This window comes from Felis catus, chromosome E1 (assembly GCF_018350175.1).
Source record: "Felis catus isolate Fca126 chromosome E1, F.catus_Fca126_mat1.0, whole genome shotgun sequence".
Classification (NCBI taxonomy): Eukaryota; Metazoa; Chordata; class Mammalia; order Carnivora; family Felidae; genus Felis; species Felis catus.
Window position 1 is genome coordinate 47,017,901 of NC_058381.1, and position 25,774 is coordinate 47,043,674.

Consider the following 25,774-nt stretch of genomic DNA (forward strand, 5'->3'; position numbering starts at 1 on the left):
AACTAGACAGTGGAGATGTTTGCACCACATTATGAATGTACTGTCATTAATAATAGAGGCGGAGGGTTTGTCAGAGGGGTGGGAGAACACCAAGGAAGAGTCTAGAAGGTCAAGGAAGGAGGCTTTGTGCAAAGGCAGCAAAGGGGTCCAGAAGGGTGAGGGACGGGAGTGTCCGTGGCATTTGGTAGTACAAGGTCTTTGGTGAGCCCTTAATGAGAGGATTCTGGTGGCAGCGGGGTGTGGGGGTTAAAACCAGAGTACTAAGTGAGGGCAGACTAAGAGCTGAGGAGGCAGAGACTGCAGTTATAAACCAGCCTTGACAGAAATTTGAGGAAGGGAGTGGATTCATTGGGGGGAGACACAAGATAATGAAGGGAGGTGGGTTGTTTGTGTTTTTTCTTTTTCCTAAAAACAAACCAAAAACAAACAAACCCAAAACTACCATTTGTGTTTGTAGACTGAGGAGAAAGAGCCAGAACGGAGTGGGAAACAGAGATACTAAAAGTGGAGTGGTGGACTAAATAAATGATAGAGTGAGAGGCACCTGGGTGGCTCAGTCGGTTGAGCGTCTGACTTCAGCTCAGGTCATGATCTTGCATTCCGTGGGTTCGAGGCCCTTATCGGGCTCTGTCCTGACAGCTCGGAGCCTGGAGCCTGCTCTGGATCTGTGTCTCGCTCTCTCTGCCCCTCTCCCACTTGTGCTCCGTGTCTCTCTCTCTCTCTCTCTCTCTCTCTCTCAAAAATAAAAATAAACATAAAAAAAATTTTTAAAAAAATGGTAGAGGGAGATCGGGGCGGATGAGTGATGGGCTCAGAGCCCAGGTGGACAGGCTGGCCCCGTTCAGCCACAGGGACTGACATCTCTGAAGCAGGGAGGGAAGCTGGGAGGATGGGTGGGGAGACAGATAAGCCTGTAGACAGGGCAGGGCGGGAAGTAGAGGGAGTTCCCTGCAGACAGCAGTGTTTTCTAGGTGAAGGATGGAGCTGAGGTCATCTCCTGAGGCAGGCAGGCGGGCTGGGGCTGAGTGGGGGAGACTGGGGATAAAAGGAAGGGAAAGGGCCAAGGCTGACCAAGGAGTATGACCACAGAGCAGGCAATGTGGGGCAAGCTGGCGTCTTGCATGTCAGACGTGTGGTCAGCACGGTCTTGGGTGACCTGAGGAACGGGAGACCTGGTCCTAGTCTTCACTCTGCTAACACCCAGCATTGACCACACACAAGTACCTCATGGCCCCTGAGCCTCCGTCTCCTCAAGTGTAAAACAAACAAGGTGATAGCCTGAGGAAGCAGTGGGAGAGTCTCCCTGCTCCAAGTCCTACGGTTCTGAGGTCTTCCCTGAAGATACAGAGGCCTTTCTCCAGGAACCCCGGGAAGGGAGTGATACCTTCCCATGTGAGGTAGGGAGGTGGGAGAGACTGGAGGTCCTGGGAAGCAGAAGCCCAGCAACCTGCGTGTTTGCAGGGCATGGTGTGGACGAGAGCTGAGGTATGTGAACAGCAACGGACAGACAGGGGCAGTGCAGGAGCCATGATTGTGGAGGGCTAAGACCAGATACGAAACCATTGTCAGTCATTGCATGCCACGAAGGTAAGTCACTTCCTTTTATCTAATCTCATCCTCATACAGACTCTATGGGATCAATTCTCTTATCATCCCCATTCTACAGATTCGGGGGAAAAAGTCTCAAAGAGGCAAAGTGAAAGTGGCTTTAAAGATCTGGGTTGGGGGGCGCCTGGGTGGCTCAGTTGGTTGAGCCACCGAATTCGACTCAGGTCATGATCTCGAGGTTTGTGAGTTCGAGCCCCGCGTCGGGGACTGTGCTGACAGCTCAGAGCCTGGAGCCTGCTTCAGATTCTGTGTCTCCCTCTCTCTCTACCCCTCCCCTGTTCATGCTCTGTGTCTCTCTGTCTCTCAATAATAAATAAACGCTAAAAAAAAAATTTTTTTTTTTAAAAGATCTGAGTTGGGCCTCTGGCTCTAGACAGAGAGCCATATTTTACACAGTGAAAGTTCTAGTGCCTATGCCCTGCTAACTGGCTCTCACCTGGGCGAGTTGGTTATTTCTTGGAGTCATAGAGACATCATCGGTCCATTAGGATGCTTACAAAGATCAGGGATATCCTGTCTCCATGAGTTGCCCTGGGAGTCAAATGCCCACTAGAGCACATGGACAGGAGACCAGCAGACTGGCTTTGTTAGTAGCCGCGCTGGCCAATCCCAGAGCCACTGCTCCAAGCCTGGGCTCAGCAAACTAGCGCCATCCGTGCACATCATCTCCAAAGAACTATACAACTGTCTGCAATCCAGTCAACCCCGTTCTTTTGCCGAGCGACAAGGGGATCCTCTTCTGTGGGCTCTCCCTCCATTTAGCCCCCAGGCCCCGTCAAGCATCTGATCTTGTCTTAAAGATTCAAAATTAGCTCTAAAGTGGATGATAAACCAGACCTCCAAGATGGGCAGAAGCAACCCCCCTTCCTGTCCACAAGCACAAAACATTACAAATATGATCAGAGCCTCACAGGCCGATGGGAAGTGAAATCCAGGATCTGTTTCAGATCATTTAGAAGAAAAGTCGTGACAACAATTTATGTTCTGTCTTCAAGAATCTAACAAATTGATTATGTCTCATTTGAACAAAAACAATGGGGCATAGGGGAGAATATGCAATTAAGAAATTTATGGTAAAACAAATAATGGAATCACTCCTTTTTTATCACTTCCCCAATCCTCACAAATAGCAATGCACTTGTTTCTAGAGAAAATGTATGCGACTCCTAGAACACGCTGATTAGAACTTGGCTTAGAAGAGGCATTTTACTCTAAAAGCCTTCTAAAAATGCCAGAAAGAAATAGACTTTAGCTCTCAATATGTTTCTCAGTTGTTATAAACATGAAACCCAAGCAATTCGTTGTGAGTTTTAAGAATCCTGAAAAGACACAGTGAAGCTAGGTAGAAACTTTACAACTTACGGTTTTCTTGTCCTTCAAGGCCTGGACCTGGAAAAGACAGAAGAAATATGCTCATTTCCTCAGCTTTGATTCTCATGAAGTTTAAGGACTGTGGAAAGAGAATAAAAACTCACAAAGCATAAGTGCCAGCAGCACTCCGAGCCACATCTTGCCGTCTTGGGCTGTCTCCGGCTGCATCCTGAGAGCAAAGACTTCAGGCAGTTAGTTCTGCCTTTGGCCCATGCCCCTGGGGCAGAAGACACTTCCCTCGTGGCACAGATAAATCTGCCCTGTGAAAGTAGAGAAAAGCACTCTAGTAACTTCTGGCACCACAAGCAGAGACTGACTAGTGCTGATCAGGTAATGGCTGCCATTGCTTGGAAACTGGAAACAATGAAGCGTGGGGCGGCCCGATATCCCCTCAGGAAATGACTGGCCTTCCTGAGGGGGCCGCTGAATGCAGACTCTTTGTTTTAAAGTTACAAGTGACATTTGCCTTAGTGCTCCTGACCCTCCTGTCTCACCTGGGTTTAGAGCCCCTTCTCACGGCAGCGTGAGAAGCTTCTTCCCTCTTCCCAACCTCTACCCAAAGGACTTCTCTCTTTGGACACCCAACAAGATCTCTTGATTTTCCTGAGCCATTCCCCCCACCCCGCCACCCCAAACGCAATGGGCCTGCCTACACAGCATAAGTTTGGACCTCCTGCCATTCCTGGCAATGCTATCGGACAGGGCTGACTCTTCCAGAAAATTGCAGGTTCACCAGACAGACCTGCCACCTTGGGGAAAGGTCAGCTTGGAACTTGCTGGACCTAGGAGGCTCTCCCTGGCTTCTGCGGTTGGTTTCAGCGTGAATGAAGGCAGCTCTTTGAGGTATCCGTGCCTTCTGGTGGCTCCCCTCCAGCCTGTGCCTTTAAACATACAGAGTATATCAGGCCACAGGGAGCTTTCTAAGACATAAATCAGGTCCTTTCACTCCCTTGCTTGAAACCTTGGAATGGCTCCCCACTGCTCTCCAGGGAAAGTCAGTTTATAATCCTCCACAATCCGGCCCTTGCTTACCTCTCCAGCCGGGTCTGTCACCCATTCTTTCCTTGCCCCTACATTCTGGTTGCTAGAATTTATAGTTCCCAGAACACATCACGTGTCTGAGCCTTTATCTTTGCCATACCCCTCCCTAGAGTACTCATCCCCTCTCCTTTTCGACCTATTCCTACCCAGGTGTCGTAACTCAGTTCAGGTATCCACTCTTCCAGAATTCTCCTCTGTCTCTCCCACACTGAACCACCCTTCCTCCGCATCCCTGTCTGCATTCCTCACCCCCCTGGGCTTCCCTGGCTGAGACATTTTCTACGGTATGCGATAACGGCCTGTTCCTCACCCACGTGGACAGGACGGCTGGCTGGCTGCATGATCACAGGGACAGCGTCTGGTCAAAAAACATTAATAGAGTGGATGATCGGGTGAATGAAGACAAGTTAACAGTATTGTCTGAACTAGACTATTACTGCCTTGAGGTCTGAGGGCAGTGTTGTTTCTGAAATGCTACTCTCTGATACTGACACAGGGTAAATCTAAGTCAGGTTCAAACTGGGACAATGGAAATCAAAGACTTCTCTGCTGCAGGGCAAATACCAAGAAGGGATGGCTTCCAGCTAGAAAACAGTTCTTCTCTCTGATCTTCGGTTCAGTGGAAGTTACGATAAGAGCTGTGAAAGAGCCATGTAACACAACAGAACTTTTTCTATTGAGCTATTTACTTTTGTTGTTTTGTTTCCTCTATCCCCCTCCCCACTGTAAACTCTCTTCTTAAGCAACCTAGTGGAACCCCCCCCCACCCCCGCACCCCACCCATCTACCAAATTTCTACTTGGCAAGAAAAAAAGAAACACCATGAGTCCTCAAATAAAGGTTGGCTTCAAAGATAACTTTTGTATACTGTGGAGTAACCAGCTTGTGCTTCTCAAGGTGACTTTCAAGCAATGGTGATAAATGTCCCACCCGATGCCCCTAAGTTCCAAAGTAAACTTCTAAAACTTAGTCATTGTTTCACATACAATGCTAAGAGTTTTAGCACACCATGAGAAAATAAAGCTTCCTTTCAAAATAAATGCCAATATTTTATTGATTTAATGTCTATTCATTTTTGAGAGAAAGTAAGAGAGAGAGTGAGCAGGGGAGGGGCAGAGAGAGAGGGAGACAGAGGATCCGAAGCAGGCTCTTCACACAGCCCAAAGAGGGACTCAAACCCATAAACTGTGAGATCAGGACTGGAGCCGAAGTCAGACACTTCAACGACTGAGCCAGCCAGGTGCCCTAAAATAAGTGTTGATACTTTATTTTATTATTTTTTTAATGTTTTAATTTTTATTTATTTATTTTGAGAAAGACAGAGACAACGTGAGTAAGGGAAGAGGAGAGAGAGGGAGAGAGAATCCCAGGCAGGTTCCACATGTCAGCTCAGAGCCCGACATGGGGCTTGAACCCACGAACATGTGAGATCATGACCTGAGCCGAAACTGAGAGTCGGATGCTTAATTGACTGAGCCATGCAGGTGCCCCAATACTTTAAAAGAAAAGCAGAAAAAACTATATCCCCCAACTCACACCATGTACCAGAATAAATTCCAAATGGACTGACCCTCTGAAGGTATGAACAAAACCATAGAAGATCTAGAAGAAAACATGAAAGAATTCCTCATGACCTCGAAATGCCAAAGGCTGGTTCAAGTAGGACTTAAAATCCAGAAGTTATAAAATAAAAGACTGACAAATTATACTCCATGAAAAAAAAAGTTCTACTTTGCCCCTCCCCCCCAAAAAAAGGTCAGTCAAGAGAAAAAATACAAACTGGAAAAAATATTTGCAATTCACATCATCGACAAAGAGCTAACCTCCCTAATACATAAATGAATATGTAATCTCTCTAATATCCACCCCACAGGCACCATTCCTCATTGCAAACACCTGCTTTCTGTCACTATAGGTTAGTTTGTATTCTTAGAATTTTATAAAAATGGAATCATACAGTATGTAATATTTGGGGGGGGGTGTCTATCTTCTCTTATCAGCATAGTCAATTATTAATTTCTTCTTATTGCCAAGTAGTATTCCACTGCATGAATATATCCGTTTTTTTAAAAATCATTATTTATCAATGAACATTTGAGTTGCTTCCAATTTTGAGCTCATAGAGAGCTGCTATGAACATGCTTTTGTACAGACACACACTTTGGTTTCTCTTGGGCAAATACCCAGGCGTAGAATGCCTGGGTTGTATGATAGGCGTATGTTTCAACATTTTAAGAAACCGCCACACTGTTCTCCTAAGTGGCTGTATACTATTTTACATTCCCACCAGTGAGGTATGAGAGTTCCACTTGTTCCCTATCTGCTACCAACTCCGGTCCTTGGGCTCTCCAAGGAACAGAGATTTTCTAGAGGCCATACTAGAAGTTCCGGTTTATGCCGGATCTAGAGGGAGACAGCACAGAGGAAAGGGTCTTCATGCTGGGTCTCTGAACAAAGGCTGGGGAAAGTTTTTGAAGAGGCTGAGGCAGGAAGGGAGTGCGGTGCAACAGGAAAAGGTGGGGAGAGATACAGGAAGTTGGGCGCACAGGTGCAGTGGACAGAACGTGCTTTGTCATGCATGGCACGTCTCAATGGCATGTGAAATCTCCACCAGGCTTGATTTTTAGTATTTTAATGAGGGGCAAAGTCGGTGACAGTTCAGTGCCAGGGGCCCAACCCTAGCGCAGACTGGTTTGGTTCAGTCTTCACCAGTCTTGGTAGGGGAGTCCCTCCTTTGGGAGGCAGCCTCTTTCCGCATTCAAGCAAGATATGCTAGTAGGAGGCACTGGGTTTCAGTTGTCAAGGAACGCTGGATTTTGTGGTCTGGGTTGAGGGCACTGGAGTCCAATCGCTGCTCTGTCTCAATTTGGGCTATTCTAGGCCCTTTGTCCTTCCCTATGCATTTTAAAATCAATTTCTCTGGGCACCTTTGTGGCTCAGTCCTTAAGCCTCTGACTTCGGCTCAGGTCATGATCTCACACTTGGTGAGTTCAAGTCCTGCATCAGGCTCTGTGGTGACAGTGCAGAGCCTGCTTAGGATTCTCTCTGCCTCTCTGTCTGCCTCTCCCCCATTTGTGCTCTCTCTCAAAATAAATAAATCCTTAAAAAAATAAAATCAGCCGCCTGGGTGGCTCAGTCGATTAAGCATCCGACTTCAGCTCAGGTCATGATCTCACAGCTCATGGGTTTGAGCTCTGCATCGGGCTCTGTGCTGATAGCTCAGAGCCTGGAGCCTGCTTCGGATTCTGGGTCTCCCTCTCTCTCTGCCTCTCCTCTGCTTGCTTTCTGTCTCTTTCTCAACACAAATAAACATTAAAGACTTAAAAAATTTTTTTTAATAAAAAAATAAAATCAACTTTTCGATCTCTGTCTAAAAAAGGGTCTTCTGCGATTTTTTTTTTAAATTTTTTTTTAGCGTTTATTTATTTTTGAGACAGAGAGAGACAGAGCATGAACGGGGGAGGGACAGAGAGAGAGGGAGACACAGAACTGGAAGCAGGCTCCAGGCTCCGAGCCATCAGCCCAGAGCCCGATGCGGGGCTCGAACTCACGGACCGCGAGATCGTGACCTGGCTGAAGTCGGACGCTTAACCCACTGCGCCACCCAGGCAGCCCAGGTCTTCTGCAATTTTGACTGGAATGGTATTGAACCTGTAAACCATTGTGGGGAGAAGTGACCTTTTTGTCTTAGAGTGTTCTGGCCCACAGACATAGCATACCTCTTGACAAACAGCAATGTTGTAGTTTCCAGTGTGCTTTTCTTAGAAACCTCGTGTCTTTTTTAGTTTTGAAGTCATGTAAATGTATTACCTATTAAAAATCAAATTAAGAAATTAAAGTCTAAAATAAAAGCTGTGCCTCGGGTGCTGGACATTATTTGGAATGACTGTTGTCCCCACCACCCCGGCCCAGACAATACTTACTACAGGGTGACTTGTGTTGAGGCCCCCCCGGAGCCAAGTCAACATGAGGCTGATCCTTCACAGGAGAGCCTCCCCACCCCCACTCACTATGGGTCTGCCTCCCTCTTAGTCTCTTTCTAGGGGACCCACTCTTTCTAGTTATCCCAGCAATCTCTTCCTCCTCTCTTCCCCCAGCTGTGATGTAAGAACTGGACTGTATACTCTCCTTCATTTATTTTATCCATCGAAAAGATGATCAGGCTCCTTATTCTTTATTTGTACAGTCTGAATGTCTTATTCAAAATTAAAAATATATAAATGGAATGTTTTCTAGTTCAGCTTTTTAAAACTCATCAATTAAGGGGTGCCTGGGTGGCTCAGTCAGTTAAGCATCAGACTTCGGCTTAGGTCATGAGCTCGCAGTTCATGCATTCAAGCCCCACATTGGGCTCTCTGCTGTCAGCACGGAGCCTGTGTCAGATCCTCTGTCCCCCTCTTCCTCTGCCCCTCTCCTGCTTGCAAGCTCTCTCTCTCAAAAATAAACATAAAAATAGTCAATTCAGTGGCTTTTTATATGTGTGTGGCCCTCATGTATCTCTCCCCTTCTAGCTCTTTGTCCTCAGTGAACTCCATAATAAAAAAAAAAAAAAAAAGTTCCAGAAACTATTGTAGCTGTTTGGTAACTAATTAAGAAACTATATTTCTCCTTACAGTGCTGTTCCCTTCTTCCTCTTTTTGGTAAAGGGAATTGAAGGAGAACAGAGTGGTTTCTACATGCTGTGCCTCTGCCCAAATACCAGGAAAATCACACAAATGTGTAACACAGCAATTCATTAACCACAGGAAAAAACTGCCTGCTGTAATAAGGAAAAAAAAAACAAAAACCAAAAAACAACAACTCAGGAAGTGCTTCTTCTGAGAAGCTAGGAGTGGTGTTGGGTAAGAAGGGGGTGGGGGCGGGAGAGATGGGGGGAGGGGCAGAGAGAGATAGAGAATCCCAAGCAGGCTCTGCACTGTGAAAGCAGAACCTGATGCAGGGCTCGATCTCACAAACCGTGAGACCATGACCTGAGCTGAAATCAAGAGTTGGATGCTTAACTGGTTGAGCCACCCAGGTGCCCCAATAAACATTTAATAAAAACTAATAATAAAATAAAAAGGGTAAAACCAAAAAAAAAAAAAAAAAAGACAGACAATAATAAATGTTGGTGAGATGGAGATACTAGAACCCCTCAGACATTGCTGGTGGGATTGTAAAATGATACATCCACGTTGGAAAACTTAAAAACTAGAATTGCCATATGATCCAGCAGCAATTCCATTCTTAGGTATATATACCCAAAGGAAATGAAAACACGCTTACACAAATACTTGTATGCGGACATTTACAGCAGCATTACGAATAATACCTAAAAGGCAGGAGGAACTCAAATGTCTATCAACTGATGAATGGATAAATAAAAGTGATGTATCCATACAATAGAATATTATTTGGCAGAAAAAAGAATGAAGGATTGATACCTGCTACAGTATGGATGAACCTCGAAAACATCATGGTAAGTGAAAGAAACCAAACATGAAAGGCCACATGTATATGATTCTACTTATATGAAATGTCCAAAGTAGGCAAATCTATATATAGAGAGAAGTAGCTTAGTAGTTTCCTAAGGCCGGGGGAGTGAAGGGAAATAACAGTGACTCTGAATGGGTATGAGGGTTCTTCGTAGGAGGGATTACAAAGTTCTCAAAGATGGGGCACCTGGGTGGTTCAGCTGGTTAAGCATCCAAGTCTTGGTCTCTGCTCAGGTCTTGATCTCAGGGTTGTGAGTTCAAGCCCCACATTGGCCTCTGTGCCGGACGTGGAGCCTACTCAAAAAAATAAGTTCTAAAAGTTGAGTGCGATGATAGTTGCACAATTCTGTCAATAGACTAAAGACCACTGAATTGTACACTATAAACAGTTAAATGGTATGGTGTGTGAAATACATCTCCACAAACTGTTATTTTTTACAAAGTTTTATCCAATGTTTATTTATTTGAGAGAGAGAGAGTGCAAGCAGGGAAAGGGCAGAGAGAGGGGGAGACACAGAATCCGAAGTAGGCTCGAGGCTCTGGGCTGTTGGCACAGAGCCTGACACGGGGCTCAAACTCACAAACCGCGAGACCGTGACCTGAGCCAAAGTCAGACGCTTGACTGACTGAGCCACCCAGGTGTCCCTGTGTGAGCCTCAAGAGGTGTCGCCCCTATCGGGCTGTCAGCTCTGTGAGGACAGACGTGGGTCTGTTGGGCTCACTGCAGTGTGCCTGCAGTCAACACAATGCCTGTGATGTAGGAGGCCCTGCGTACATATTTGCTAAATGAGTGAATGTGCTGGAAGCGCAGATGGGTTGTAAAGAGTGATCATGTACGATGGCGATGCACGGGCCACAGTAGCGGATTTGCTCTCCATGGCTGGCCTCAGGCTGACCTAGACTAAGTGGGAGCTGATAGAAAGCCAGCGTCCGCCCCTAGCCCGATGAGGCAAGATGCAGCTCTGAGGGGGGTGCAGGCCCAAGGCCCCAATGGAGGAGACCAGGGCCTGAGGAGCCCATCGGAGTGAAGGAGGAAGCGTGTGTGTGGGGGGGGGGGGGGAGGGGTGGTTTGAAGGGTCTGCATGCTCTTGTGTGAGTGGTGGTCTGGGTTGGAAATGAACTGGGCCAGGCATCCTGAGAGGCCGCCCTGGTAGGGCTGATCAGATTTAGCAAATAAAAATGCCCGACCCCGACTTACATCTGAATTTCACGAGAGCAACAAGTCATTTTGTAATAGAAGTACGTCCCCCGTATTGCACGGGACAGACTAGAAAATGATTTGGGCTATCTGAAATTCAGATGTACCTGGGCATCCGGCATTTTACCTGACAACCGTCACTCGGGACCCCCTCTGTTTCAGGAACACTTATGCCAAACCAGAGTCAGGTGCAGAAACGCTAGAACGTTCAGGGGGCTGAAGCAGTGAAGTTTCCCATGCGTTTCTTTTTCAGGTTATTGAGGGGACAGGAGGGAAAACAGGCACTAAGTGGGGCTGCAGATGGGAGGGAGGGTCAGAAATGCTCTGCTCCAGGCCCGGCCCAGGACCAGGAGGGCAGTGTCTTCTAGGAGTCCCCACCTAATGAAACAGCAAAGATGTGCCTGCAGAGGGATGGCCTCATCCCAAGCAGGCACCCTGCTAAACACCAGGAAAGACAAAGTCCTGGCCCTGCCCTCGAGGGGTCTGGAGGCTGATTTATCGACAGACTGTTCAACAAAGAGTCAGGCGTGCTGGGAGAAGCTCCCCGCAGAAGACAGAAAATGAGGTGGCCAGAGGTGGCCTTCCCTGGATATTTCTCTCTGGTTTTCCCCATCAATCTAAGCGGAAAAATGATATCTACTTCTACAACCAGTGTCTTTATCCATCTTCTTGACAATTGACTATCCTCTGACTCCTTCTTCCCAGTTTTGAATCATCCACAGAGAGAATCCCGAGCAGGCTCCTCACTGTCAGTGCAGAGCCCGACGCGGGGCTTCATCCTGATCATGACCTGAGCCGACATCAAGAGTCAGACGCTCCACCGACTGAGCCACCCAGGTGCCCCTGGATCATCCACAGATTTTATCAGAAGGTCAGCAGGGTTCTCATCCAAGTCATTAATAAAAATACTCAGTAGGGGAGTGAAGATACAACCCTACAGCACTCTACAGATTTGCCGCAGGCTGATCCTAATCAAAATTCTTTTGATATAAATGTTCAGCAAGCTACAAATCCCCTTCCTCTGCCGTCATGTATCCCACCCATCTCCATGAGGACGTGAGGCTTCCTTATCACGATATCATAGGTGCCTTGATCAAATCCAGAAGTACTAGCAAACTATAGCTCCATTAGAGGGTGATCACTCTCAGTACCATCCAGACAGCAGTGGTCACAATAACAGTAATAAATAAGAGAATATTTTTTTTCTGTCTTCACTCTCCTTTGTTGTCCTTTCCATCCAAGACGCAGTAAACTTCACTAAACTAAGAGGAAACCCTAATCGGTTTATCTTAAGTTCAAGGAAAAATTACCCTGCCAGGAACAACTCTTGGGGAGTGTGCGCGGGGCAGGGGTGGGGGGTGGCAGGGCAGGGGGGGAATGGTCAGGGTTTATCTAGAGATCAGTAAAACGAATTTTAGATACAAAGAGTGACTTCGGTTTAAAGTACAGGCAGTTTCCAGCTTATCATCAGGTTTTGATCCAGAAGTTTGTTTTCAAGTTGGCTGTTGAGCAAATACAAAATGTCCTCGACAAGCAGTCTGACAAACACTGATTAGGTTCCCTGCTCAACCCCAACAAGCCCTTTATCGGCAGTGAGGCTGAGATTGTAACTGAGCCCCAAGTTTCTTCGGGCTCCCAGCTCTGAGCCCCTTCCTATCCAGGGGGAGGTCTGGGCAGTTTCCCTCCTCTGCACGTGGGACTCAGCAGGCAGCTGCCTGTATGCAGGGATTAGTTTTAAGCCCGCTGTCTATAACTTAAAGACATTTTTCATGGCGCGTAGGCCCCTCTTTTGGGGGACTTTCCAGCAGGAACGGTGTCCCCATTCCTCATGTCACCCCATCAGTGTCTGTAGATTCCCATCTCGATGGGTGCCAGAGCCTCATTTTGCCTGGGGACAGGTGGCAGCCATTTCTCCAAACTGCCTTCTTAAGCCCACAGCATTAGGCTCTAGAAATCCATCCTTCTCCTAATATTTTACTACTAGAGATTGAAGAGAAGTAGCAGAAAACACAGAAGGTGAGAGATAGGAATGTTGGCTGACGGCTGCTGTTCACAAGCATCCCTTTACAGTTTGTTCTCTGTACACATAGGCTCTGGGGATCTAAGACAGAAAAGCACTTAGAAATAGTTAAAACATTACCAACCGGGGTGGCTCCCAGTCCAGTGTGCATGTGTTGCTTCATCCTTTCTCATGGGGCCGGCAGAAGTGTAGGTCGGCTTCTTATGACCAACTATCACCTCGGTCTGAACAGGAAATCTGGTTGGGGGAGCTGCGGAGAAAGCAGAAGCCGGGAACGATGTGAGCTGAGCCACAAGGATGTTCTCAGTTCTCAGCAGATCCCTCCATTGCCTGTTTTGACAGCAACTAGTAGCTCCTGCTAACACATTGCCTCTCAGAGGTTTCCCCTCTCCACTGTTTTGGCCAGGCAGGTTGGTGCTATCCCTGGGCTGGGCCTCCCCGTGTTGCAAGTGTAAGGGCAACCTTGTTCTCTTCCAGTATCTAACCTGAAACCCCCCAAATGGCCTGAGTTTAAAAGGTGGGGGAGAGGGGCGCCTGGGTGGCTCAGTCGGTTGAGCGTCCGACTTCGGCTCAGGTCATGATCTCACGGTTCGTGGGTTCCAGCCCCGCGTCGGGCTCTGTGCTAACAGCGTAGAGCCTGGAGCCTGCTTCGAATTCTGTGTCTCCCTCTCTCTCTGCTCCTCCCCTGCTCATGCTCTGTCTCTCTCTCTCTCTCTCCTTCAAAAACAAACACAAAAAAGGTGGGGGAGATAGGGAATCCTAAAACTGTAGATGACAGGGGCCGTGACATCCACCCTCCATAAAGCTCCAGCAGATTATTTCTTAGGTATGTAAAAACTTCATGTTGTGTCTATGCATCCCCTACAATCTTTTCCTAGTGAGTTATGATGGCTCACACTTCAATCAAGAAGTGTATAGCGCTTCGATAAAGTCCTTGTTGAAATAAATGAAATTATGGAGAGGGCCCAGACCTCAGCTGTGGAGAGTTTAGGGAAGGGTGGAGGATGGGGAGTCTGGGCCAGGCCTGATAGAGCCGCCTGTGAAGGTCACGCCCCGGAAGGGTCAGGCCAGGTGTTAAGGGTTAGACACGGCCTGGGTCATGAAGTAGGCAGAGCAGGAGGAGTGCCCAGTGCAAGGACCAACAACAGACAGGTGCAGAGCACATCAGAACTCTTACAGGAGTGGGCAGAGAGCACTTGCGGCTTCCAGGCAAGAGTTGGAGATGCCCAGAAACCGACAAGGCTCTTCTAAAAATAAGTCATGACAGTTGCACCTGGTTTCTTTTGTTGTCAAGGTCACTAGATTGTCAATACCATAAAATCCTGTAGGTACAGGGCTCCTCGATTTTAGCAAGACATCTAGCCAGGTCTGTCCCGAAGCCCTTGTGGAGAAGTATGTGCAATCTGCGACTTGTGGGACAACCAAATCAGGAGAGTTTTTAATCAGGAGCGTCTGGGCGGCTCAGTCGGTTAAGTGGCCAACTTAGCGGATCCGGCAATAATCTCACAGTTCTGGGTTCGAGCCCCGCATCGGGCTCTGTGCTGACAGCTCAGAGCCTGGAGCCTGCTTCGGATTCTGTGTCTCCTTCTCTCTCTGCCCTTCCCTCGTTCATGCTCTGTCACTCTCTCTCTCTCTCTCTCTCAAGAATAAATAAACATTAAAAAAAAATTAAAAACAAAACAACGTTAAACTTCTGACCTTAGTTCCCAGAGACCACTGAAGCAGGCTCCAGGCTCTGAGCTGTCGGCACAGAGCCCGAAGCAGGGCTTGAGCCCATGAACCGTGAGATCATGACCTGAGCCAAAGTCGGATGTTAGACTCACTGAGCCACCCAGGCGCCCCTGGGAAGGTTTTTAAAGACAGCTGAGGGAGGGAGGGCATGTTTCTAGAGGGCTGTGGAGTACCCTCTGGGCCAACGTTGGGCAACACAGCCTCCAGCAAGAAAGCAAGTGTGCAGGCCAGTTCCCCGGGGACTCCAGCGGCCACGTAAGCCACTCTCCTCTCCAGGGGGAACGTGTACCTGTTGAACATCTCTTCGTCTTACTGATAAATAAGCTTCTAAGAAGGCAAATATTTGTCAAAACCAACACCTGGTGGGTCAGAGCAGTGTTCATTGCCAAGGTTAAACACAAAGAGAAAGGAAAGAAGAAAGCCGTTGTCATTGTGAACGTGGTTAAGTGGCCTCTGTTGATTGTGGCGGGGGAGGGGGGTAGTCACAGTTCTGGCTGGTTGCTAGGAAGGGCCATGCAACAATGAACATGCATCTGTGTCCTCATTGTAGAAACTTGAGCAGATCTGTCTGACCACTCAAACAGCAAGCAGGACAGGAACAAAAGCAAAAACAAAATGTAGCCTAAGAGCTCAAGTCTCACGTGGAGCCAGCCAGGGTGGCAGAATGACAAAAGTTCTGGACGTGCCACACAAAACTCAAGAAGAAAGGAGCCCATCTGGGAGTGAGCAAGACTGATTGGTTGACTTTGAGAGGGCCGGCCTGGACTTGATTTTGAGGGAAAGGCCTCAGTACTGGCACTTTCTCTGGGAAGTGGGATTCTCCCCTCTACGTCCCCTTCAAACAACGTTCAGTGAAGCCCTGCCTTATTTTAAATTGGCTTGGAGAGGGGTTTCTGCTCATTGACTTGGAGAGGGGTTTTTCAGGAGACAAACAAGACTCTCAGAGAGGTGAGTACGCTTGCCCAAGGTCCCACAGTCAGTTTAAGTGGTAAAGTCTGTTGGAGTGTTGGATGCCTGACTCCAAGGCCTGAACTCCTTGTACAAATGCCTCTAGAAGAAAAGCATTTCAGGGGTGCCTGGGTGGCTCAGTGGGTTAAGCGTCCAATTTCGGCTCAGGTCATGATCTCACGGTTCATGGGTTCAAGCCCTGAGCTGGGCTCTGTGCTGACAGCTCAGAGCCTGGAGCCTGCCTCGGATTCTGTGTCTCCCTCTCTCTCTGCCCCTCCCCTGCTCGCACTCTGTCTCTCTCTCTCTCAGAAATAAATAAATGTTGAAAAACAATTTTTTTTTTAGTTTTAAAAAATCAAAAGAAGAAGAAGGAGGAGGAAGAGGAGGAGGAAGAGGAGGAGAAGGAGAAGAAGAAGAAAAACATTTCAGGACTTCATGAAATGTCCCACAATAGGAAAATCCTCGGCTTTGAACAAATACCAAAGGGGTCAGAGTCTGAAAAAGGTGAAGAACACAGAGTATAAAATATTTATTTACCAAGGTTATTCTAGGATGTAATCCTTCAATTTGTTCTATACAACTGTCTTGCTGTTTCCTGTTTCTTTATAACTTCATTACCCGATTAAACAAAATTAAAATAAATAGATGCATACAAATAAAAAAGGCAGCCAAGTTAGGGTATGAGAATATGCACAGGAAACAGTGCTAATAGACAGACATGAGATTCATGTGATTTAGGACCAAGCTGGGAGCCCGTGTAAACATTTCTAATATTGAGAATGTGAGAACACATGGGGCTTTCTAAATGGATCCCTCACAAACCTCAATGATCTGCTTTAATTAGAGCTGTTTACTTTTTTAATGTTTATTTATTTTTAATTTTTTAATGTTTATTTATTTATTTATTTATTTATTTAATTTTATATATGAAATTTATTGTCAGATTGGTTTCCATACAACACCCAGTGCTCATCCCAAAAGGTGCCCTCCTCAATACCCATCACCCACCCTCTCCTCCCTCCCACCCCCCATCAACCCTCAGTTTGTTCTCAGTTTTTAACAGTCTCTTATGCTTTGGCTCTCTCCCACTCTAACCTCCTTTTTTTTTTTTTCTTCCCCTCCCCCATGGGTTCCTGTTAAGTTTCTCAGGATCCACATAAGAGTGAAACCATATGGTATCTGTCTTTCTCTGTATGGCTTATTTCACTTAGCATCACACTCTCCAGTTCCATCCACGTTGCTACAAAAGGCCATATTTCATTTTTTCTCATTGCCACGTAGTATTCCAAATTATTTATTTTTGACAGAGAGACAGAGAGACAGAGCATGAGCAGGGGAGGGGCAAAGAGAGAGGGAGACACAGAATCCAAAACAGGCTCCAGGCTCCGAGCTGTCAGCACAGAGCCTGATGCGGGGCTCGAACTCACAGACCGAGAGATCATGACCTGAGCCGAAGTCGGACACTCAACCGACTGAGCCACCCAGGCATCCCAAATGTTTGTTTATTTTGAGAGAGAGAGCGCATGCATATGCCAGCATGAGCTGGGGAGGGGCAGAGAGAGAGGGAGAGAGAGTCCCAAGCTGGATCTCATAAACCATGAGATCTAATGAGAGCTGTTTAAAAAGACACCAATTTGCCCAGAGAAATAAAAAGCATGTTGGACACCTGGGTGGCTCAGTCAATTAAGTGTCTGACTCTTGATTTCAGCTCAGGTCATGATCTCTCAGTTGTGAGATCGATCCCTGCATCAGGCTCCTCCCTGGGCATGAAGCCTGGGCATGGGGTTCTCTCTCTTCCTCTCTCTCTGTCTCTCCCCCTCTCCCCTGCTGGTGTTCTCTTTCTCTCTCTTTCAAAAAAAAAAAAAAAAAAAGCATGTGTTCACACAAATATCTGTACATGAATGTGCACAGCAGCTGTGCTGGAATTATTTATAATTCCAACTTTTCCAAAAAAAGCTGCAATTAGCCCAGATGTCCTTCAATGGGTGAATGGTTAAGCAGCGGTATATCCATACTATGGAATATTCTTCAGCAATAAAAAGGAACAAACTATTAACGACAAACTGAGCAAATCTCCAGGAAAATATGCTATGGCCTTCCACCCTCCAGTTCTCCCGGGTCTTGTGTGGAGTGACGCCAGGTGGTGACAGGGAAGCTGAGCATTACGTGAAAACCTTCCATTTCTTTTTTTTTTTTAAGTTTATTCATTTTGAGACAGTGACAGTGCAAGTGGGGGAGGGGCAGAGAAAGGGAGCATCCCGAGCAGGCTCCGCTCGGGGTTTGAACCCACAAAACCTTGAGATGATGACCTGAGCTGAAAGCAAAAGTTGGACGCTTCACTGACTGAGCCACCCAGGTGCCCCGAGGGTCCTCCATTTCTGCTGGTCCCACCGGCACAGAGCAAATCAGGGAGAACCCGGATGCTGTCCTCCAAGAGGTTCCTTTTCTTGTACTAAAAGGAAGAGGTGATCTGAGCTGCTCTGAAGGCATGTGGCAAGACCACGTCTGTCACCATCTTCTCCCTAATGCTGGGGCCCTCCTGGGATCTAGGGGTTCAGGCCACTCCACTGACAAAAATAAAACATGAATGTTCACACTGCTACTTCCAACCTGGAAAAAACTCGGAAATCTTCTCCCAGGGTGACAAGGAACAAACATGTTCCAAATAATGGGACATTCTAGGGGGAAAGTGAACAGAAACATTTTGAGACCTAGGAAAGATCGTGGATGTTCGAGGAGGTAAAGGGGGGGGGTTGAACATTATTCTAGAGATGCACTAAAATGCCCCAGCTCCTAAGTGGGATGTCTCCCTCCCAGATAATTTCATGATCAGTTGCAACCAGAAAATTATCCTCACGTGGACCTCTGGAACAGTGAAAGGATAAATGGAAGGTGTCCTTAGTCTCCTCCTCCCCCATAGATGAGGCCAAAATGCCATCCCTTAAGCTGGCTTACAGAGACGGCCCCTGAGGTTGGCCATGACTTACCTGGGCAGCCACAGAAGGGCCTGATGAGCCTGACAGTGTCTCAAGAACTCCTTCCTGGCCAGGGAGCTTCCTTCACTGTCTCTGGGGTCCCCACTCATCGCCTGCCCTCTGTCCTCACATCAAGAACCTGGCACAGTGTGTGTGATACCAGGGCCAGGGTGCTCTGAGCCGGGTGCTGGCTTCTGAAGAATGGCCCGAGTGCTGGGCCCACCCCAGCAGAGCCAGCTGTCACCAAGCACCAGGTGACAACCCCTGAAACTCACGTAAATGTGGAAGTGATGACACAGGGTGCCTGCCCTCTGAATACCAATCACCCAGGCATTTGCCTCTTCCCCCTCCCCCCTCCGCATCTGCCCTCCATCTGCAAAGCCTTACCCTCCAAGAACAGATTGCTCTTGGGGGGTGGAGGGGGGTGTCTCCGCGAGTGGGTAGGCACTTGCCATGGAAGAGACCCTGCGCTGCCCATAGATCACATCTGCCTGGCCCTTGTAGAAAGGCTCTGCCCACACAAAGGGACTTTGAGTTTAAGTTTTCTGCCGTTAACACAATACTACCTGCGACTGCCTGAAAGTCCATTTTTTAAACGCAGCTAGGAAAGCTGAAGGAAGGGGAAAAGCGGGGGCCTGGTTCAGCCCCGGAGGCTGCATTGTTCTCGGGCCTCCGCTTACCCAGAAGGCCCCCACAACCCCTGGGGAATCAAATGAGATTGTTTTTCCCAAGATCCAGCTCTTCAGGTGTGAGCTGCAGTTCTTGGACAACGGTCACTGTGGCATTTCTGCAACAGGAAAGAGGAAGGAACTTCTGAGCTCTGAGCAAGCCCCCAAGCAGCCGCCACCGAAGAGGAAAAGAGCTCAGTTTCCATAGCGATAAATCACGAGGAAGCCAGCCAGGGATAGTCGGCAGGAGGACTTTACCCTTCCGCTGGTTCTCTGCAAACACATTCCCAGCTCCAGGGTTGGTCTCTTGCCTGCTGCCCCTCCAAGCTGCGCCTCCAGAACCACAGGTAGAGGAAGGCTGCCTGTGGATGAAGTGACACACGCTGAATAAAAACCCAGTAAGAGTAACTGCCCTTTATCATAGTGCACTAAGTGATTTTACATCCACTGTGGCCCGGTCCTATGTCAGTGCAGCTAACAGTAACTCACCCATGGTGCCATGGCTGGTTAGGGGCCAACCCAAGGGCCTTTGTTCTTACCACCCAGTTCAAGTTCGTCCTGTTTTTAGCTGGAATTATATCATCTTGGCAAGGTTGTTCCCTGTTCATTAGAAACTTTAATCAGGGGCACCTGGGTGGCTCAGTCGGTTAAGCGTCTGACTTCAGCTCAGGTCGTGATCTCACAGTTCGTGGGTTCGAACCCCGCGTCGGGCTGTGTGCTGACAGCTCAGAGCCTGGAGCCTGCTTCTGATTCTGTGCCTTCCTCTCTCTCTGCTCCTCCCCTGTTCGAACTCTGTCTGTCTCTCTCAAAAATAAATATTAAAAAAAAAAAAACACAAAAAAACTTTAATCAATCAAATCCATACACACATAAATACAAAATAGAAAAATCATTAACATTTAGCTAATGCTGTTTGGGATAACATTATCCCAATAATGAGATTTATGGAATGAAAATAATGGAGGGGCTGTTGATGGTGAAAGAGTAGGAATCCCCAGTCTGCCCAGATTTACGGAAAATTCCAAAGGAGCAAACAGCCCTTTGCACTTCTGATAATCAGGCTATCAATAGTGAATTTTTTACAGGACCGAGGGAAAGTAACTCGTTCCTAGTTGTCACTCTTTACATGCATCTGACTGTATTTTTCTTCTAATGACTAAATTCCTTTAATAAGCATTCATTTCATTGACCCCTCTGGCTTGAAATAGTAGGACACAGCTGAAGGGAGATTTAACTTGTTCCCCCACCCCCAGCCCCACCCTGTGACTTAAAAGAAAAGCAAGTAATAACAAAAACAAAGTGGTTGCAGGCAGACACAGTTAATGGGTGCCACCTGTCCTTCCCCTGCCCATTTCAACCTACAGACCTTTGACAATGGCGCCATCTAATGGAAGATTAGGTTAGGCACAAAAATCGTTTCTTTTACCTTCACATTTATCAGCAGCAGCTTCTTCTAAGCACTTCGTTATCAATGGACACCTCCAGGACTTATGTCACTCTTGGCTATTATTTGTTTCTAAACATATCATTGATGTAAAAAATTATATTAAAATATAGCATGGGGCCCCTGGGTGGCTCAGTTGGCTGAGCGTCCAACTTCAGCTCAGGTCGTGATTTCACGGTTGGGTTTGTGAGTTCAAGCCCCGTGTGGGACTCTGTGCAGACGGCTCAGAGCCCAGAGCTTGCTTCAGATTCTGTGTCTCCCTCTCTCTCTGCCCCTCCCCCACTCATGCTCTGTCTCTCTCGCTCGCTCTCTCTCTCAAAAATAAACGTTAAATTTTTTTTTTAAAGTATTTCTAAAAAATATAGAATAGGGATGCCTGGGTGGCTCAGTCAGTTAAGCGTCCAACTCAATTTCAGCTTAGGTCATAAGCTTGCTGTTCATGGGTTCAGGCCCTGCATTGGGCTCTGCACTGAAAAAAATCCCTGCTTGGGATTCTTTCTCCCCCACTTTCTCTCTCTCTCTGCCCCTCCACCGCTTGTGTTCTCTCTCTCTCTCTCAAAATAAATAAACTTTAAAAAAAGATATATATGTAAGTATACATACTATAATAAATAAATAGGATAATGTTTTTTTAATTTACCATTTTTACCATGTTATTTTATTTATTTTTTATTTAAAATTTTTTTTAATGTTTATTTTTGAGAGAGAGAGATAGAGCATGAGCACAGAGCCTGACATGGAGCTCGAACTCATGAACTGCAAGATCATGACCTGAGCCGAAGTCGGATGCTTAACCAACTGAGTCACCCAGGTACAGCTAGTTTTTATTTTATTTTTAAAAATGTTTATTTATTGGGGCACCTGGTTGGCTCAGTCAGTTAGGTGTCTGACTTTTGGTTTTGGCTCAGGTCATGATCTCACAGTTCTTGAGATCAAGCCCCACCTTGCTGGGCTCTGCTCTGACAGTGCAGAGCCTGCTTGGGATTCTCTCTCTCTCTCTCTCTCTCTCTCTCTCTCTCAAAATAAATAAATAAACATTAAAAAGAATTTAAGTAAATTAAAATGTTTATTTATCTTGAGAGAGAAAGAGAGGGAGAGAGTGTTTTTCCATGAGTGGGGCAGACAGCGAGATAGAGAAAATCCCAAGCAGGCTCTGTGCTGTGAGTGCCGAGCCCAACGTGGAGCTTGAACTCATGAACGATGAGATCATGGCCTGAGCCAAAACCAAGAGTGGGATGTTTAACTGACTGAGCCACCCAGGCATCGCTGGATAGTATGTTATATATTTCTGCAATGTGCTTTTTTTTCACCTTTTGCCCATTATGAATATATTTTCATTTATATACATACAGAATTACCTTATTTTTAAAAAATGTCTCCAAAAGATCTCATTATGTATGGGAATCATTTTTGGGGTAATAAAAATACTCTTTTTTTAACTATAATTATTCTCATTTTATTTTATTATTTATTTAGAGAGAGAGGGTGTGAATGGGGAAGGGGCAGAGAGAGAGAGAGAGAGAGAGAGAGAGAGAATCTTAAGCAGGCTCCACACTCAGTCCTACACAGGGCTCGATCCCACAATCCTGGGAACATGACCTGAGCCAAAATCAAGAGTCCGACGCTTAACCTACTGATCCACCCAGGTGCCCCAAAAACGTTCTAAAGTTAGATTGTGGTGATAGTTGCACAGCTTTGTGGTTATACTAAAAACCCCCAAACTGTGCACTTTAAATTTTATGGTGTGTGTATCTCAGCAAAACTGTTTAAAAGAACAGGATGTCAAAAAACATACCATTGTAAGGAATGCCTATCATTTAAATAACTAGTTCCCAATCGATGGGCGCTTAAGTGTCTGCAGTTTTTCATGATTACAAGCAAAACTGCAGGGATGCCCTGTACCTACCTTGGCACACTTGTAGATCGAGAGGGAAATTTCTAGGTCTATACGACACAGCTCTGGATGCAGGATTCTGATGCTAGCTGGTGTGGTAGAAGCCCCTTCAACTTTTTTCCAGGAAGATAAATGTTTTGACATTTGCTGAAGTAAGTGTTCTGTTGAGGATGGGCCTGTGTTCCCCAGTGATCGTAGGTAGGGGAGGAGGGAGATGTGGTTTAGTCTTCTTACTACAATCTACCATAGCTAGGTATGGCCAGGCACCTTGGTTAGTACCCCAGATCTCCCTCTACCAGCTGCAGACTTAGATCTGTCTGTTCCCGAATGGTTTTTCCCTTCTCGAAACAGAACAACTCACAGTGTTCCGTGGACGCAGGGAGCTGGTCCATCTGATGGACCGACCCCTGGCTAGCAAGACCTCAGTACATGCTAGATCCTCCCCATGGGTTCTCGAGAGACTCTAGATGAGTGTGCAGCAAATTCAGAGGCAGGGCAGACCCTGGTGAATTCAGTCACATGATGCAGTTCCTGAGTGGTGACCCCCACAACTGGGAGGTCACCAGCTCAGTCCAGGCATGGACACCAAAGTCGCTTATTCCCAGCTGTGGACAGATGGAGCAAAGTCCAAGAAGAATCAGGAGAAGGAGGGCAAGGCCTGCATCTGGCCTTGTGAACTCCTCCTACCCACCCCAGAATCTTCAGCAGCCCCTTCCCTGGGAGGGGTTAGGGGGTCAGTTGAAATCATTCTGGGACCCAGGGATGGGGCTGCCTTCTCAGCAGCAGCCCAGGCCATCCTGGATGCAGGAAAACTGGAAAACAGACAAAATTACCAGAGCCCCTGCCAGACCCTGCCGCTGTGAAGAATCACAAAGCCTCCTTGTAAGGACACCAGTACAACTGCATTTTGACTAACTACATCTGCAAAGACCTCACTTCTGAGTAAGCCCATATTCTAAGGTTCTGGACGGATATGAAGTCTGGGGAGCACTAGTCAATCGAATACAGAATCCGTGGGAACAAATAAGATACGAAACAGATAATGAATTGCAGCCCAGAACATCTGCTATAGGGCCCAGCCCAGAGTATCTTTTTACACTGTGCAAGAAAAGTACAAAATACACAGTTTCTGCTCGTGCAATGAAAAACAGTTGGATTATCGTAACAAAAAACATGAATAGCCTTCAGAGGTTGTGAATAAATGGGGTTCAGCAGCTCTAATGTGAAAAGTTGAAAATACTAAATATATTTAATCGGAATGGTAATTGCTCTAATAAATTCTACAATGTCAGTGAGCAAAATAATGAAAAGAATACCTTAAATCTGACAGGTGTGAGGTGGTATCTCATTGTGGGAATGCAAACTGGTGTAGCCGCTCTGGAAAACCGTATGGAGGTTCCTCAAAAAATTAAAACTAGGACTACCCTATGACCCAGCAATTGCACTATTAGGTATTTATCCAAAGGATACAAAAATGCTGATTTGAAGGGGGTCATGCACCTCCATGTTTAGAGCAGCACTGTCAACAATAGTCAAATTATGGAAAGAGCCCAAATGTCCATCGACTGACAAATGGATAAAGAAGATACGGTACATATACACAATGGAATACTACTCAGAGATGAAAAGGAATGAAATCTTGCCATTTGCAACAACATGAATGGAACTAGAGGGTATTATGCTAAGTGAAATAAGTCATCCGGAGAAAGACATCATGTGATTTCACTCATATGTGGAATTTGAGAGACACAACAGATGGACATAGGGGAAGGGAAGGAAAAATATGATAAAAACAGAGAGGGAGGAGGCAAACCATAAGAGACTGTTAAATGCAGAGAACAAACTGAGGGTTCCTGGAGGGGTGTTGGGTGGGGGGTGGGTTAAATGGGTGATGGGCATTAAGGAAGGAACTTTTTGGGATGAGCTCTGGGTGTCATATACAAGAGATGAATCACTGGGTTCTACTCCTGAAGCCAAGACTACACTGTATGCCAACTAACTTGAATTTGAATTAAAAAAAAAAAAAAAAAAGAATACCTTAAATCTACTTCACACAGATAAAAATTCTGGAAATTTTCAAATCAAAATTGTGTCTATACAGCAAGTGAGGATATTCACAAAATGCTGTCAGAATTTTTAACACAATTTAATATGTAGTTTTATCATTTTTTTGAATTTTTTAAATGCTTTCATTTACATACAGTATATAGATAGCACATTTCTTTTTTTTTTTTTTTAAGACTTGATTTATTTAGTCCAGTGTTAAATTTACAGAATAACTGAGCAGGTAGTACATAGAATTCAATATACGCACCCTGCCTCCAACTCCATAGTCTCCCTTATTATAAACATTTTGCATTAGTGTAGTACATTTGTTACAATTGATGAACCAATACCCATATATTATCATCAACTATAGTCCTTTATTTATGTTAAAGGTCGCTCTTGGTCTTGGGCACTTCTGTGGGTTTTGACAAATGCTGTATGACATGTATCCAACATTACAGTTTCTTAGAGAATAGTTACACCAACCTAACAATCCCCTCAGAAATTAGATTCCATGAGGCCTTTTTCTCTCCATGTCACTTCATTTCCACCCGACAAAATTCTAGAGTTGAGTTATTATTATTATTAAAATCCAAGTTGGTTAACATATAGTGTAATAATGGTTTCAGGAGTAGAATTTAGTGATTCATCACTTACATATAACACCCAGTGCTCATCCCAATTAAGTGCTCCTTAATTCCCATCACCCATTTAACCCACCCCCCACCCAAAACCCCTCCAGGAACCCTCAGTTTGTTCTCTGCATTTAACAGTCTCTTATGGTTTGCCTCCTCCCTCTCTGTTTTTATCGTATTTTTCCTTCCCTTCCCCTATGTTCATCTGTTGTGTTTCTCAAATTCCACATGAGTGAAATCATATGATATCTGTCTTTCTCTGACAGACTTATTTCACTTAGTATAATACCCTCTAATTCCATCCATGTTGTTACAAATGGCAAAATTTCATTCACTGTTTTCCAAAGTGGCTGAACCAGTTTGCATTCCCACCAGCAGTGCAAAAGTGTTCCCCTTTCGCTACATCCTCACCAACATCTGCTGTTTCCTGAGTTGTTCATATTAGCCATTCTGACAGGTGTGAGGTGGTATCTCATTGTGGTTTTGATTCGTATTTCCCTGAGAATGAATGATGTTGAACATCCTTTCATATGTCTGTTAGCCATCTGATGTCTTCTTTGGAAAAGTGTCTGTTCATGTCTTTTGCCCATTTCTTCTCTGTTTCTTTCTTTCTTTCTTTCTCTCTCTCAAAAATAAATAAACATTTTAAATAAATAAATAAATAAATAAATAAATAAATAAATAAATAAAAAGTTGTAATTATTATTGGTCATCAGAGGTT

General features: G+C 46.0%; 1 protein-coding gene and 1 long non-coding RNA gene across 8 annotated transcripts in view; one reads left to right on the forward strand and one right to left on the reverse strand.

Moving 5' to 3' along the window:
• Nucleotides 1-18,600, reverse strand: part of PECAM1 (platelet and endothelial cell adhesion molecule 1) — a 74,791-nt gene extending 56,191 nt beyond the window's left edge. For 3 of the 7 annotated variants that reach the window (XM_019818114.3, XM_006940498.5, XM_006940497.5), the window contains exons 1-2: nt 3,084-3,344; nt 2,971-2,997 (exon numbers count right to left, since the gene is read on the reverse strand). In XM_019818114.3, the coding sequence (XP_019673673.2) occupies nt 2,971-2,997; nt 3,084-3,147 (91 nt within the window). In that variant the 5' untranslated portion in view covers nt 3,148-3,344. Of the gene's footprint in view, nt 1-2,970; nt 2,998-3,083; nt 3,345-3,473; nt 3,490-4,011; nt 4,138-7,739; nt 7,831-12,836; nt 12,963-18,378 lie in introns of those variants that run through there. The other 4 variants (XM_045044141.1, XM_045044140.1, XM_006940496.5 and 1 more) reach the window with 4 other exon arrangements.
• LOC109494416 lies at nt 14,549-15,984 on the forward strand. The gene is made up of 2 exons (XR_002149286.3): nt 14,549-15,391; nt 15,737-15,984. It is a non-coding gene; the product is annotated as an uncharacterized LOC109494416 (long non-coding RNA).
• Nucleotides 18,601-25,774: the final 7,174 nt, after the last annotated feature.